Source organism: Monodon monoceros, unplaced genomic scaffold, assembly GCF_005190385.1.
Source record: "Monodon monoceros isolate NGI ecotype Baffin Bay Population unplaced genomic scaffold, NGI_Narwhal_1 Super_Scaffold_20, whole genome shotgun sequence".
Classification (NCBI taxonomy): Eukaryota; Metazoa; Chordata; class Mammalia; order Artiodactyla; family Monodontidae; genus Monodon; species Monodon monoceros.
The window spans coordinates 37,807,615-37,824,753 of record NW_021703777.1 but is presented as its reverse complement, the minus strand read 5'-3'; the positions used below and the strand labels follow the sequence as shown (position 1 = coordinate 37,824,753).

At 37.2% G+C, this 17,139-nt stretch overlaps 1 protein-coding gene across 8 annotated transcripts in view; it reads right to left on the bottom strand.

Annotated features, from left to right (window-relative positions):
- Positions 1 to 17,139, bottom strand: part of WDFY3 (WD repeat and FYVE domain containing 3) — a 256,297-nt gene that overhangs the window by 87,472 nt on the left and 151,686 nt on the right. For all 8 annotated transcript variants that reach the window (XM_029234758.1, XM_029234756.1, XM_029234757.1 and 5 more), the window contains 6 exons: positions 13,278 to 13,459; positions 11,195 to 11,426; positions 9,687 to 9,847; positions 7,687 to 7,798; positions 4,993 to 5,183; positions 3,753 to 3,905 (listed from right to left, as the gene is read on the bottom strand). In XM_029234758.1, coding sequence (XP_029090591.1) covers positions 3,753 to 3,905; positions 4,993 to 5,183; positions 7,687 to 7,798; positions 9,687 to 9,847; positions 11,195 to 11,426; positions 13,278 to 13,459 — 1,031 coding nt within the window. The remainder of the gene's footprint in view (positions 1 to 3,752; positions 3,906 to 4,992; positions 5,184 to 7,686; positions 7,799 to 9,686; positions 9,848 to 11,194; positions 11,427 to 13,277; positions 13,460 to 17,139) is intronic.

Genomic DNA, 17,139 nt, shown 5'->3' with positions numbered 1-17,139 from the left:
ATACAAAAACTGAATGACAGGAATCTTGTGTGGGTCCAAAACTGGAAATAACCACTGCAAACTGGCACAGCAAACAATTCCTAAAACTCACAAAGGGCTGAAACTACTTTGCACTCCCACCAACCAGTACAGAGACTTCAAAATACATAGGAAGGTTGGGTAGAGGTCTCAGAAGTGTAATACCTTAGTAGGGGGGCTAAATTACCACTAAAGATTAATCAAAGTCCACCCTAACAAAGCTTAAAAGCATGCCTCAAAAGAATCAAGATAACTGCAATACTAGAGCAAAGTTTAATACTCTTTAAAATAATAAAACAAAATTTATCATTCAACAATGTAAAATTTAGCATCCAATCAAGTTCCCAAGAATGCAAAAAAAAAAGGGAAAATATGAGCCATAAGTAGGAGAAAAAACCCAATCATTATAAATAGGCCCAGAAATGACAGAGATGATAGAATTACTGAGACCTTTAAAAAGCTATTAAATATGCTCCATAAGCTAAAGAATGTAACAAAAAATATGAAAATGATGAGGAGAGAAATAGAAGATAACCAAGATCCAAAATGAACTTCTACAGATGAGAAATAAAATATTCAAAATGAAAAACAGGGGCTTCCCTGGTGGCGCAGGGGTTGAGAGTTCGCCTGCTGATGCAGGGGACACGGGTTCGTGACCCGGTCCGGGAAGATCCCACATGCCGCGGAGCGGCTAGGCCTGTGAGCCATGGCCGCTGAGCCTGCGCGTCCGGAGCCTGTGCTCCGCAACGGGAGAGGCCACAACAGTGAGAGGCCCGCGTACCGCAAAAAAAAAAAAAAAAAAAAAAAAAAAGAAAAACATACTGGATGGGACTAACAGAGGATTAGACACTGCAGGAAAAATGTTCGGTAAACTTAAAGACATAACAACAGAAACTATTCAAAATGAAGCATGAGAAAAAAATACTGAAAATAAATGACTAGACAGAGTATTAGTGACTTGTGGGACAACAGCCAGGAACCTAAGATACATGTTAACTGCAGTCCAAAAAAGGTGTGTGTGAGTGGTGGCGCTGGAGGGGTGTGGGTGTCGACCAGGGAAAACAGCTGAAGAAATGATGGCTAAAAAATTTCCCATTTGATAAAAATGACAAACTCACCAACTTAAAAAAGTCAACAAAGCCCAGGCAGAAGAAACATAAAGACAAGGGAATAACTGACAATTTTAAAGTATGAAAAGAATAAAAGTCATCAACTAGAATTCTCTTCTATGCAAAAATATCCTTCAAAAAAGAAGGAAAAATACTTATTCAGATGGAACAATTTATCACCAGTAAACATGCACTACAAGAAGTGTTACAGCAAGTTTTTCAGGCAGACATATCATTCCATTACAAGATGGAAGTCTGGATCTACACAAAGGAATAAAAAATGCCATAAATACTGTTTGCTGCATATACTATGTGGACGACTATAAAAATTTTTAATGCCTTTAAAAGATAATCGACTATTTAAAGCAAAAATAATACAAATATTGTGGCGATTATAAACATATAGAAGTAAAATGTATGACAACAATGGCACAAAGGACAGGAAGGGAGAAATGGAAGGGTACCATCGCAAGGTTTTTACACTATAGGTGAAGTGGTATAATGTACTTTGAAGACAGACTGAATTGTTATACACGTATATTGCAAATTCTAGAACAACCATTAAAAAAGAAAATGCTTGGATGCTATTACAATTATTTTACTTATATTGTCAAATAGCTGTTCTAAAAATAGGGTAAATTAAGTATTTATTGACCACTACAGTTTGGGGTTATTAGGAATGCCATATGAAGCCACAAAGGGAGCAGAGTACTATAAAATGAAGCCAACATTTGTCAAGCAACTAAATTTCTGATGTTTATATACTGAATTTCAGTCAGAAATCTGAAACTAAAGATAATGTGTCAATTACCACATGTATACAAAGCTAGGCTTATTAAGTAGGTCCCTTAGTACTCTCATAATCCTCTTTGCATACCTTTACCTCTGTGCTTTCACAAAATTTTTATTGTCTATTTGCTTTTCTCTTCTAATGCACTAAATGCCTTGAGGCATGGACTCTATCTTTTATTTTCACATCCTTAGCACCTAATACAGTGCTTGGCTCAAACATATTCAATAATTATTTTCTAACAGAATGAGAGGTCTGTGTATCAGAACTTTGCATATCAGGCTGAGAAATGTGTATTTTATTGTGTAGGAAAGAAAAAGCACTGCAAGTTTTTTAATAAGTTATATGATTATATCTCAGAAAGAATGAGGTTAAAAAAATATAAGGTAGATTGAGGAAAGGGAGAAAGAAGTCTTCATTATTTTAGTAAGAATAGAATTGATTAGGGCTTGGATTAGGAAGTAGCAGGAGAAAGAGAAAACACAGACTACATGAAATGTGGAAGCAGAATCTATATGACTTAATATGGGCTGTTTATAAACAGTGAGGAAGGAGGAAGCTGATTTTTCAATTTCAAGCCTCAGTGAATGGGGGAATGATGGTGCTATTAATAGAAACAGAAGCTAAAAGGAAGCTCTAACTTGGGGAAGGATGTTAAGTTCGGCGTAGGTGTTGCTGGGATATAAAAATGGAAATGTTGAGGAAGAAGTTAGAAATAAGCCTGGAGTTCAGATATCAAGCTAAAGATTTAGGTTTGTGAGTCACCTCTGTAGAAATGAGGCTGTGGGACTGGGTGAGAATGTAAAGGAAAGAAAACAACAAAAAAGGAAAGGATAAAGCAGCAAAGGTGGACACTTTTATACAAAGTAATGAAAATTCTATAACCAGAAAATTATGGGGAAAGTAGTGAGCAAGATATATGAACCAGGAGAGTGATGTCTAAAAGCTAGTGAAAGAACTAGGAGATGCAAGAAGAGGGAAATGGACTGCATCAGATGCTGCTGAGAGCTAGGGGTACTGAGAACTGAGTAGATGCCACGGATTTTTATTTAGAAGAGGGCTGCTAATAAGCTTTCAAATAAAGTTTCAGAAAAGCAATTCGGAAACATAGTCTGTTTGTTGGGGATTTAAAATAACTGACAAGATCGAGCTTATAAGAGTTACAAAGAAGAAGAGTGAGGGCCAGACATCCCAGCAAACACCAAGTGCTAGGCACCATTCTGGGTGGTAGGGATACAAAGATGAAGATAGACATGATCTCTGCATTCATAAAGCCTTCAGCCTCACAGGGGGAGATTTTATACAGTGATGAGTATGCAAAGTGCTGTGAACAAGAAATGAAATGGAGAAAGGATATGCAAGATTAAGTGATGCCTTGAGAGGACAGAGTGGAAGCTGTTATGGTAATAAGACAGTAGAAATAAAAATTTTGCTATTTTGGCGAAAAGAATATTTTCCTATACAGCTACTAGTAACCAAAATTTCAGGTCTAGCTCCTATTTATTGAGGAAAAGTTACTATCAAAATTTTTTGATGAAAATATGTTTGCCTCTATTGTAATGCCAGTGGCAACAGCAAACTGGCTATAGTTAGGCATATGCATTGCACCATTTCACTTCTATACTACTTGTAAAATGGAATATCTTTGGGAAGAAGGAACCCAATCACTACCTTACTTTGTATATTTTACTAATGACATTAACATGAGCATCATAAAATTTTAGAACATAAACACATCTTAGAGACAAAACTGTTCAATAGTTAACTCTATCAATATACAGAATAAGAAATCAGTTCCTTGATTATATATTACCAGTTAGTGTTTATATACATACTTCAAAATCACAAAGTAGATCCTGGAAAGCAGTTGAATTTGGAATAATGGAGGTCTCGTGTCCACTGTCAACAGTTCCCACCAAGGAAAAAGTTAGATGGAGAATGTGGCTGTTAAGAAGGGAACGTTTCTTCTTAAGCAGCATTGCCAGCAACTAAAAGAAAGCAACACCAAATGCCTGTTGGTCAATCATCATATACGTACACACACATACACAAACACACACTGGAGAACACTAAGTAAAGCAATTCCTGAGACTTCTATGCTGGTTTCTAAGTTTTTACTATGACAACACAACATCAGAGAAAATCTGAAAAGCAGGGTAATCCCATCATCCTCTTATTAAAATATCCACTTTTACATAAACTATTCACACAGAAATATTTAAATTGTTGCCATCATGTGTATACAATTTTCTACTCTTGTTCTCTACATAACATTTTATCCAAAGGATTTTTTTTCTTTTGCAACCTAGTTTCCATAATTATAATTTTAAAAGGTTGAATGATATGTGAGATGGTTATAGTATTATTAGTCATTCTCATACTACTGGAATGTTTAGATTATTCCTATTTTTTCATGATAATGCTGCAATTATCATTTTGAAAGTTTTGCAAAACAAAACATCAAATTAGGTAATTAAGTATACAGAAAACACTACAGTAAACAGCTTATCTACTACCAATGAACTACTGGCTAAAGTTAGAGAAGAAGCATTTGTACTTCATCTACACTAGAGGAATTTAATCTTGCTCCAAATACTTGTTCCTCTTCTTTTAAGTAACTTTCTGCCTAAACCTAGTAGAGATTGTAAATACATGAACACAACATGTTTTTTAATCCCACATGCGTTTTCAGGACTAGTAACGGCACACAGTGGCTCTCACATGCCCTAGGTAAGTAAGGGGGCAGGGCAAGTAAAAGATGACTGGGTGTGGAGGGGAGAGACGAGGGTAATGAGGAGAACTCTGGATCTATTACCAACTTGGCAGTCTCTAGAGCAGGTGGTGTGGTAATATGACCCTATTTCATTTAATTCCTGTTTCCACAGAAAAAAATAACTCCAAACTAACAACTTATATTCTCACTCGAAATATGTTAGTTTTAATAAAAACTACCAACTTCTAAAGTTTACTTGGACAATACTATTCTTCCAGAGTTTGAAACTACATGAACTACAATAAAAATTAGAAGATTTTTAATGCAAAGTAAAGTGAAGACCAAGCTTTATGGTTACAAACCTGGTAGCCCTTGATTCTTTCCATCTCTTTGCTGGCTAGTGGGTTACTCTTGACCACACAAACCAGGGCCTTGACTGCTGCATATAGCCCTTCCACATCAGAAGCCATGGCCACCAGGCCCAGGATGGCTGCAGCTCCACCAATGTACTGCAAAGTAGTGGCAACAGGCTTAGGAACAAATGTTCTTACTCCTGATTAAAAGACAGTGAAAAATAATTAAAATAAATTCCCAACTGTAAACAAGAACTGAATAAATCATCTTAAGAAATATTTAATTTATTATAAATTATACCTAAAACCAAAATACCCTTCTATCCTAAAATAAAAATTCTAGGGCTTCCCTGGTGGTGCAGTGGTTGAGAGTTTGCCTGCTAATGCAGGGGACATGGGTTCGAACCCTGGTCTGGGAGGATCCCACATGCCGTGGAGCAACTAGGCCCGTGAGCCACAACTACTGAGCCTGCGCGTCTGGAGCCTGTGCTCCGCAACAAGAGAGGTCGCGATAGTGAGAGGCCTGCGCACCGTGATGAAGAGTGGCCCCCGCTTGCTGCAACTAGAGAAAGCCCTCGCACAGATACGAAGACCCAACACAGCCAAATAAATAAATAAATTAATAAACACCTACCCCCAACATCAAAAGAAAAAAATTCTAAAAAAAAAAAATTCAGGGCTTCCCTGGTGGCACAGTGGTTGAGAGTCCGCCTGCCGATGCAGGAGACACGGGTTTGTGCCCCGGTCCGGGAAGATCCCACATGCCGCAGAACGGCTGGGCCCGTGAGCCATGGCCGCTGAGCCTGCACGCCCAGAGCCTGTGCTCCGCAACAGGAGAGGCCACAACAGCGAGAGACCCGCGTACCACAAAAAAAAAAAAAAAAAAAAAAATTCAAGGTAGAATTTGGGAGAAGGCAATAAATGCTGATATATATACTTTCAGAGAAGAGTTGGGAGTAAAGGAGCGAGTAGAGAAGAGCGGGTTTGAGAGCAAGCGCACAAGTGTTTCTACTCTATAGCTTCGGGCATGTAAAGACTCAGAAGTACAGAGGCCTTGGGAATATATTTCTGAAGTAAGGGAGAATGCCTTACTAGGTACTGCTGGAGAATAAACTTGGGGAGAGCAAAAGCACTTCATCTCTGTGAACTGGGGAATGGGATGGAGAAGCCACCCTGGCAAGGATGAAGTATTCCCTATAGAAAAGCCAAACAGAGCGCATTCCTGACCACTGCTCAAAGCTTCTCTTAGTTATGTAATCTGAGTAACACTACATCAGTGACCCTGAAGAGCATAAGTATGTGGAAACACAGTACTGGAACTAACTTTGTCAATTAAAAAAAAATTCACATCTACATTCCTAACCTTGTTGTTTTTTTTTTTTTTTTTTTTGCGGTACGCAGACCTCTCACTACTGTGGCCTCTCTCATTGCAGAGCACAGGCTCCGGACGCGCAGGCTCAGTGGCCATGGCTCACGGGCCTAGCCGCTCCGCGGCATGTGGGATCTTCCCGGACCGGGTCACGAACCCACGTCCCCTGCATCGGCAGGCGGACTCTCAACCGCTGCACCACCAGGGGAGCCCCCTAACCTTGTTTTTTAAAAAAGACATTGAATGTCATTTGCCTAAAAATCAAGATTGAGTTTTTAAAAAATAAAGCTAATATGCATTTTATATTTCTGTGTGCTCTCTAGTATCCACAGTACTTTCATATATTATGGCACTGGATTTTGAAAGCTACCTTCTAAGGTAATTAGGGCCAGTAATACTAGTTTGTAGATAAGAAAATTGACATCCATGGAGCTCAATGTCTGGCTTAAATCCACACAGTGACAGAACAGGGGTTAGAACCTAAATCTCTGAACTCTTCATTCACTGCTCTTTCTACTATACCACAGTGCTGCTGTATTTTTGCAAAGGACATAGAGCAGTGCTCATTAAATATTTGCTGAATCGAAAAAAGAAAAACTACCATGTGCCTTAGCATAAAGGAAACTTTTATCAATGCAACATAGCCAAAAAAGAAAAACAAAGTTAAGAGATGTGCACATTGCTGGGACAATAATAATTGCCTGATAAACATGTAGGATGCTGACCAGCACAACACTTTTTATTTTAAAAGGAACCAATATTCTGTACTGATTTGTACATTAAAATACATAATTGCTAGTTCTGAATTTTAGATGGCATTATTGGGTTATGCCTCAAAATTCTATCTAACCAAAACAATCAATTCTTTCTATGCAGACATTGGGTAAGAGGCTCTGCAGCTCTGACTTTTATTATAGTTGGATCCACAGTGCTCATACTCTGAAGCTCTTATTTCTAGCTCATTTCCAAATAAAAGGCACCATGAGTGTCACCATTGCAGCACCAAACCATGTAACAATAGCAATCATCAGTTATTTCCAAGTCTTTACATCTGTCCCTAAGTGTAGTGTGATCTTTACCTTGAAATTATGTAGACGTATACAGTCAGTGCTCATCAGTGTTGACAAAAGAGGGGAAAAGTTAATGGAATTTTATAAAAGATTATAATTTTTAAAGCTGACTGGAGTTTGGGATTGACATTAATCTCTAAATATTATAAGAACATTACAGGTCAGCACTATCGAATATGAACTTAAAACACCACACTCAAATGAAGAAAGTGAACGCAGATTTGAAGGCAAGTAAGTCTGAAAGACAAAGGCAATCTGACTCACCCAAGTATCCAATCAGAGTAGCCCCAACTGTCCGTGCTGGTCCATTAAGATGCCCTGCTGAGTTGTGTATCAACTTCACAGGAGTGGCATTCTCATGGGAGGAAATGCCTAACTGAAGAATAGGAAAGGGAAAAATGTAACTATACAGGAACAGTCTGAACATTTTGACTGGGAAAGAAAAAAGAACATGATGGGGAACATATCTTTTCTCTCTCTCCATAACAGAATATTAAAAACATGAGTATTCATTTTTTTAAAAATGTGCAAATACTTCCAAAGGTGTGGAAACTCAGAGGTACCTGAGTAGACTCAGTTAAATACAGTCTACTGAGAGAAAGATGGTGAGGGGGTCTTGGGAAACAGCCTCAGGGGTCCTTCTGAATGAGACTCTGTTGTGGTTTAAAGGTTCGTATCACTCGCTGCCTCACAGTATTTCTGATTAGTGAATATAATACTTGCCTTACTCCATAGCCAAGTAAATGTCACATAGATTATCCAAAAGTTTATGGATAAAACATGGCCTGTACACAAAATAAATGTTAAATTTTGCACATACATACACAATGTGCTTTTAAAGCAAATATAAGGCATAGACTTAATTCTGTTGTTACCGGTAGAATAAATTTATGTAGTTAATATTCCTTAGAAGATTTTATATATATATATATATTCACAGGCAAACCTCTGCAAAAGAGCTTGTCAATACTTACTATTCCCAAATCCTTTCCCTTCCAGCCTCTTGATTTCCTTCCCCTTAGCTTTGCCTCCTCTAATCAGCCAAAACGTCTTGTCAAGCTCACTGATGACTTCCACCTTCCTAAACCCGATGGCCAGCCTTCATCTTTCTGACTGCTCTAACACATCTGCCACAGTGAATAAGACTTCTACAACACCAGATTCTCCTAGTTTTTCTCCATTCTTGCCGGCTCCATAGTCTTTTCTGCTGGTTCTTCATCATCTTCCCAATGCTGTCACACTGGAATATCCCAGGTCTCCATCTGTAAACCTTCCCTCATCTCCATCTCCATCTCCTCTTTGGTAAGTGTACCTAGTCTTGTGGCCTTACCACCACCTAATGAACACCCGTGGCATTCGAACCTCTCCCCTGAACTCAGATCCATATTTCCAATGATGTCCCCCCCTAAGATGTCTAATACGTTTCTCAAACTTTTGCAAAACTTAATTCTCAGTACCTCCTCCACCCCCCAACTACTCTTCCTATCGTTTTCTCCATATCAGAAAAAGTGACTCTACTTTTGCCTCACCTACCCTGCAGGCCTTCTCTTGTTTTGTTTAGCCACACCTGCCTCTGTGGCAGGCATGCACTTTCCTCAGGGCCTTAGCACTTGTATTTCTGGAATGCAAACCCCACCTTCCCATACATGCATCTTATTCTCCATATTCTCATGCTTTGCTGCCTCATCTGTTTCAAAGGCTGCTCCAATTTCACCTTCTCAGTGAGGCTTCCTCTGACCATCCTACTTAAAACTGTAAGCTTCTTTCTCTCACCTTTCCTGCTTTATTTTTCCACATAGCACTCTTCATCTTCTAACATACTCTATGATCAGGTTATTTCTTTAGCTATTATTGTATGCCTCTGCCACTAGAATGTAAGAACCTTAGTAAAGGCAGGGATTTTCTCTTTATCTACTGCTATGTCATGAACAAAATGGTGTCCGGCATTTAGTAGGTTATCCAGAAAAAAATTACAGCCTTAAAAATAGCAATTGTTGCCTTTAGTTTCCTAAAGTTCGATTTCTTAATTGCCAATAAAAATATAAGAATTAATATAAACTATGCACTTGAATTCTCACTCTTCCAAATTAAACTATATATCTAAATATGTTTTGGCTTAAATTCAAAGGCAAATAAACCAAAACAATGTATGAAAGGCATTGTTTTTAGCAACCACTCATACTTGTGTGGTGCCCAGAAGGAAGCTCTGGAACATCTTTCCAGTGAGAATCAGCAGCAGCCCACTGGGGAATCAATCTGCTTACCTGTTTAGCGATGGCTTTGCTGTCCAACTTGTTGTACACTTTCCGGATTCTTGCCACTGTTAGGGCGGACACAGACAGTGCATAAAGGCCAAATGACACCTTTTCCTCTGGTACTAATGACACAGGAGACGGGACCACACCTTCGGATTTTGCATCTTTACCTTCAAAAGAAGAATAATCCTTTTCAAAATCGTCAGTTTTTCTCCTGATCCTAACACAACTTTTTAATTCTTATTATCGTTTTTAAATGAGTAGCCTTGAAAATCTTTTAAAGTGGAACAAGGGAGCTAAATTTAAAAACTGTTTTATTTAATTTCCAGCTCTTCATTTATTTCTTTAATTAGAAAATAAGGAAAAGCATCCAGTCATAAAGCTTTACATCCTAAGTTTTACTCTTCAAATATACAGCATAATGTAAAGGAAGAGGAAGAGTTTTAACTGTTACCAAACAAATCACAAAACACTTCCCCTTGGTTCCAAGGAACAAGGGAATGAAAATGAGTGGAATGTCTATGAGCTTTGTAGCACTAGGTCTCCTTCCCAATGAGAGCCCTCACATATGCCTCTCTTTATTCTTCCAGACAACATGGCAAAGTAGTTTTAAAGCGAGATGGTTTAAGTTTGAACCTCTGCTTTATCACTTAAAAGCTGTGTGACCTGTACATCGTTGCACCTCAGTTTCCTCATCTGTAAAATGGGGATGCAAACAGCCCCTAAGTCCCAGTGTTTTGAGGTGATGAATAAATACTTGTGAAGGGCTCAGAGTAGCTATGTCCTTCATGCATATTAACTTATTCAGCACACATTAAGTGCTCAGTCAGTGTTAGCTATTATCAGACACTCTGAATCAAGAACCTGAGTGAAAGAGAAATTACTTAGCCATAAGATTATTACCATTTACAACATATTTGTCCCAACTCTTCTGAGAACTTTGGCAGAATGAGAACAAGGGAATGGAAGACATCATTTGGAAAGAGTACTACAAAGGAACTGTAGCTTAACATCAACTCTCTGATTCTAAATTCCTTTTGGGAGAATGGATAACAGAAGTGGACTGCAGGAATAAAGACACGAGGAAAATTGATGTTAACTGGTCTAACCTAAAGAATACACGTGTGTATTTTCTAGACCCATCTTTCTTTCCTTTAACCAGAGTAGATATACTTTAAACTGCTTCATGTAATAGGAGAAATGACAGAGAGAAGAAGGCTGGGGTTAGACTGTTAGAAAGTATATACCCACATCTTGAAGCCAACAAGAGAAACTGGAAAACTAGTGACTAGGCATGAAGACAAGAAACAAGAAAGCATAGGATGACCAGTGGAGGAGAGCATTTTGAATAGGAGTGAGTGGTCAATAGTATCATGCTGAAGAAAAGTGGAGGAGAAGGCCCTTTTTTTTGATAAATGTAATGTATAACCTAATCTACACATATGCACTTATTCATGCATCTATACCACAGGAGGTAAGTTTTATACAACTATATGAACAAAGAATATGTTACTCACATGGCATACATACGGCCTGAAAGCTTCCAACATAATTTGGTCCTAGTTCAAAAATGGTAGTAACATTTGAAGGAGGTAAAACTTCTTCTAGAAAGTGCGTGGGTCCCAAGCGCCAAACCAACGAAGCGATTTGGCGTTGGGCGGGTGGAGTACCAATGTATGCATAGACTGTGCTAACCACCGGCGGATTGGCAGAGCCTGAGCCCCCGGGAGTACTGTGAACATAATGCAGCTGTAAAGAAAATGAAAGCAAATGTGTGAAATTCAACCCAAAACACTTTCACCAGGAAAATAACCACTTTTTGTGTATATTTTCATTATCCCAAGCCATACAACTTTATGAATGTACAAAAGCTGTTGAGCAGAGAAACATAAGGGCAGGCCAAGATTCTAGAACCCGAACAGCAAGTTGGAAATTTGTAATCCAACTCTGTAATACAGATTAATACAGATAAACTATCTAACGCTAGAAAGGGCAACAGTCAAATATAGGGATTCTGTTCCTATCTGGTTGGTTTGCATGCCAAATTAACGATGCTGCTATGAAATTTTCAGGTTGATATAAAAACAGCTTTCCAACTATGATATTCAGGCAGTCTTGAAATTAGTTATGATACCTTCAGTATGAGTCTGTTAAATAAAATTATTCATGCAAAGTGTTTTATAATGGGTAAAGGGTTATAAAAGTATTAGAAAAATAGTCTATGTTATAATTTATACACACACGGTTTAATCTCAGTGAAAAATATATTCTCAGATTTGAAATTACACTGACAAGATGCTTAAATTATCATTCAATTCATTACAATAAATACATAATTAGAGTGTAAGAGGTTAGGAAATCAAGTTGCTTCTTGCGGTACAGGCAGCCTTCATCACTTGACAGAATGAGTCACATTCCCATTGATTGTTTTGTCATAACACTGTCCTAGCTTCAGATCATATTTATTATTCCATATATCAAAGAACAACTCCTTGTGATGTTAATAGTATGAGTATGAAGACCAACGTTTGACGTAAAGTTGGTTTCACAGGACTGTGACTTCTCACAGCCACAGTAATGATGATGATGTAAATATATTAATAATAAATCTCCTACGTCTCAATTCTAGAAGTTGAGGACATTTTTATTTTCAATGATACTAAAAATAATGAAGGAGCAACCTACTAAAGAATCTACAAGCCCATTTCAAACACAATCCTGTATACAAAGAAAATAAATGACTATTCCCAGAGTTCATTTTAGGGTTTATCATACTGAAACACAATGTCACAATAAAATATCATTAAGGAAGGAAATGTATTCAAAAAGGCTGCCCATTTCACTGCTTTTAAAACTTCAATTCACACAAAAGGTAGACCTTTGCTGCTTCTTTTAAGTGATATCACTATAAAAATGGATACCATCTTTTAGAAGTTAAAGAATTTTAAGAGCTTGCTAGCTCAATTCGGTAGAAAGTAACTAGTAGCATTCATCCTGATTCACAAAAGGAACTTCTGATTCTTTACTGGTTGCTTTAATTCTCTTGGCTCTCCTCTGAATACTGTAGTACAGCTATCTAGAGTAATATTTATACATTCATTTATTCAACAAACAATAAGGGAACACCTTATTACTATTATTATCAGGGACTAATCTGGGTGATCTGAAAACAAGGATGAATACAAACAGTTCCAGCTCTAAAGGAGCACAGAATCTACTGGACTGCATACAGTAATAACAATGAAGTGACAAAATACTGTGTTCATCATTTATTTAATTTAGGCATCCATCTGGTTTCCAACCATCCAACTGGTTTCTCTCTGGTGAAAAAGCACTTAACAATCTGGCTCAAGCACTGACATATTCACTAACATCTTTAGTACCCTGTAACCCCTCCTTTCCAGTCTTTTCTAATCAAGTGACTTGAATTAACCAGCCACATGACTCTCACATATTGTTTAAATGGGTACTGAAGGTCAACTTAAAATTAAGACAGCAATTTAAAACAATACCCCTGCAAACACACATACAGGCAAACACACCCACCCCTAAACTGTCTTACAAAAGCAGGTTGAGATTTATAAGCACAACTACGCTCACCTTCACAGTGCTGACAAGCTGTCCATCAATGTAGAGGGCTGCAGTGCTGTTCTTCAGCATCCCTCTGCTCATCACCAGAACCAGATGATGCCACTGTCCCTCAATGATCAGTTCTCCACAGCGGAAGCGAGCGCAACATGGCAGAATCTCATAAAAAGAGGATTCTTCACTAAAATCATCAACTAAAATGAAGAGGAGAAAGAAATTAAAAACTTAACATCATCCTCATCCTAACAATTATTCACATCTAGACTTTGACTCTATGTTAAAATAATATGATGATGATGTAAATGAAAATACCCTATTCATTCAATAACTACCTAAAACCTGGGATATATTGTGCTTTGTTCTGTTCAAGATACATATAATTATAATCAAATAAAGTTATAATAACTAATGAAATAAAAAATAAATAAAATAGACAGTAAAATAAAGTTACAATAGACAACAACAAAAAGAGATTAGTTGATTATTACCTGTCATGGTCTGTTATAAAAGGTCTTTTAAAATCCTAGTTTGAGATGCATTTGATTATAGCACTGGTTAGACAAACAACCAAGAAAATTAAAAATTTTATTCTTACTTTATGCTCTCAATGATACAAGGGGGCAACTATCTGTTTTTAGTTTGTGGTTGTACCACCCTGACCCTTGTCTAACAATAGCTGGTAGTAAGGAGGTGATTTATGGAGTGGAAAGGTATTTTTTTGGTCCAAGTTTCCTGCTTTACCTGACAACTCTGGTGATTTGCTAACATTTGCAATCACTATTGACTCTAATCTGGCTTGTCTCTGCTACCCTGTATGTTGCCAAATCACGCCAGGAAATAATGGGTTAAGTATTAATTTAATGTTAAGATAGTTAAAAATTAATTTATCTTTAATAAGAATTCCAGAGAAGGTGGGACAGCAGCAGAAATCCAGATGTTAAAAATTCCTTCCCCCACCCCAAGAAAAATTTTTTAAAAAGAGCTAATCTTAACCGTGTATCTTAAAGCAGACCCACCAGTTTTCAGTACAAGCACATATAATATACTGAAAGTTAAAAGTTTATATTATTTGAAGAAAGAATCACAAATAAAATATTCTACTTCTGGAATCTTAAAATATTTGCATATACTGAAATGTCAAGATTATTATTATTTGTTAATTAATTAATTAATTTTTGGCTGCGTTGGGTCTTCGTTGCTGTGCTCGGGCTTCCTCTAGTAGTGGTGAGCGGGGGCTACTCTTCGTTGCGGTGTGTGGGCTTCTCATTGCAGTGGCTTCTCTTGTTGCAAAGCACGGGCTCTAGGCACATGGGCTTCAGTAGTTGTGGCACACGGGCTCAGTAGTTGTGGCTCATGGGCTCTAGAGCACAGGCTCAGTAGTTGTGGCACATGGGCTTAGTTGCTCTGCGGCATGTGGGATCTTCCTGGATCAGGGATCGAACCCATGTCCCCTGAATTGGCAGGTGGATTCTTAACCACTGTGCCACCAGGAAAGTCCCCCAAGATTATATTTTTAAATGACAATTCAGAAGATACATCTACTGATGAGTTAAGACCACTACAAAGACAACATCTTATCCATAGGTGACCTAATTAGGAAGAGACTTGAATAAACTAGGCAAAAAGCAGGGTCAAATAGCTTTGAAAGGTCTAGTGTTATGGACCAAGGGATGTGAATGAAAAGATAAAAGGTTATGGGTGAAACCAAGAACTGTTCCCTCTCCCTTCCCTGGTTATTAGACTTAATCTTCTTGAGAACTGTAGAAGATATTACTTATGAAAATTTTCTGAGGGCTTCACATTCTGACTCAGGCTTAAACTAAGATATACCCAGCATTCAGTGGTGTGTCAGGATATTTGGTAAGCCAACTGGTTTCTGACAGCTTTTAGTTACCTAGGCATCTTAATGGACTATAGCTGTTCAGAGGACGGATGCTTGTAATAGTAGCATCGTTTGTATTACTAAGGTATATGTTACTATAATTTCTAGTTATATATAGACTATCGTAGTCTTGAAAATTACATTTAGTGAAAATGATATAGTTAGAAAACATTTTTTATTGAAATATCCCTAGATCTAATCCTAACTTTTCCATTAAATTCTATCTTCTTTCCAAATTCTCCATTATTATTCACTTTTCTCATTATTTCCCTTTCAAGTCATCTGTGTTTTTCTTCCTTTATTTCTCCTTCTTCTCATTCATTCATTTATACTTTTATATAATATTTGTGGGCCTAATATATGCTAGGCACTATTTTCGGTGGCAGGGCCTAGATTACAAAGATAGTAACATTGTGTGTGGGAACTTAAGAGTTCTAGTAAGGCAGACAGACAAAAACAAAACAAAGAATTAAAATCTATGAAATCCAGATAAGTGATAAAGAATATTAAACAAAGGCTATGACAGTGGACATAGGGAGGAAAGGAAGATTCAAGAAACGTTAAGGAGGCATAATAAAGTAAGACTTAGTAGAAGGGGTGGTATTTTCAAGGATGACTTGAGGTTTCTAGATGGGATAACAGCTAGTGAGGGTGTCATTTACCAAGACAGGAAAATGAAGGAGATACAGATTTTATGAACAAATATTACAGTTTGAAGTTTTTCAGGAGGACTATTCATATTAAGATATTTAATATGCAGTTGAAAATATGAGGACAAAGCCTGGGACACAGACATATTAAAATTTTTTAACTTCAGAGTCCCTGAGGGTAAAAAGACCTAATGCTAAAAGAAATTGATGTTTTCTCATGAAGAACAGGTTGAGTACAAAGACTAAACATAAGAGCTTGAAGAATACTAATTTTAAGGGGAAGATGGGAGAGAAAGCTGTTGAAAGAAATTGCAAGAGAGGTCAGAGAAATAGTGAAAGAACAAGGAATGGGTATCTCAAATTGAAGACTGCAGATAGTTTTAATTAGGAAGAAAACATCAATAGGATCAAATGCCACAAAAGGGGCAAATAAAAGTATCCACTAGGATTTTAAAGCACTTACTGTATTGATGCCTAACTCTGTGCTGATTGTGATGAAGAATCCTAAGTAAGACAAAAAGCCTTGCAATCAAACTGAGGAGCTAACATTCATATTCAATTAATATGTGAATACCAACCACAGGGGAAGCAATATGTGCTATTATTTTATTTAGTCAGTTAAAAGACAAAAATCAGATGATAAAAAAGAGGTACATATATATATATATATATACACACATACACAAATGCTTATATTCAGAGCAAAGAAAATTCAGTGAACTGAGATTTCTATTTTATGTTACTCATATCTTTTAGGAAGGTATTCATGAATGCCTTGAGTTTGAAGTTCTATTGCATAGTAACGTAACATTATGGCATACTGGAGGGAATTAGTGAATTAGGATTATTAAATGGACTGTATTAAGTCTTGAAGGTAAGTGATGAATAAAGTAATTAAAATGTTATTGTGTCTAGCACAGAGTGGCACATATGGTAGGCAGGTGCTCAATGAATATTCATTAGTTAAGCAGAATTCACAGCCAATGAAAATCCCTACTAAAATATATTAAACAAGCATCCTGCATTCCTAGCAAAAGCTGTGATTTCCTGGCAAGTAGAGATGAATCCTTATTTTAGGAACTCTCTCCACTGTTTTCTATCTAAGTCTCTTTTGAAAGTGAAGGTGCCTTAAAATTTCACTGGTAAACAATATTCAAGATTTTATACAACCTGTTCTATTCTGTAATAATTTAAATTAGAAAAGAATTACCAGCTGGACCTTAAAACCAACCATTAAAATGAAGTTTGCTCAGTCATAAAAAGAAACGAAATTAAGCTCTTTGTAATGAGGTGGATCGACCTAGAGTCTGTCATACAGAGTGAAGTAAGTCAGAAAGAGAAA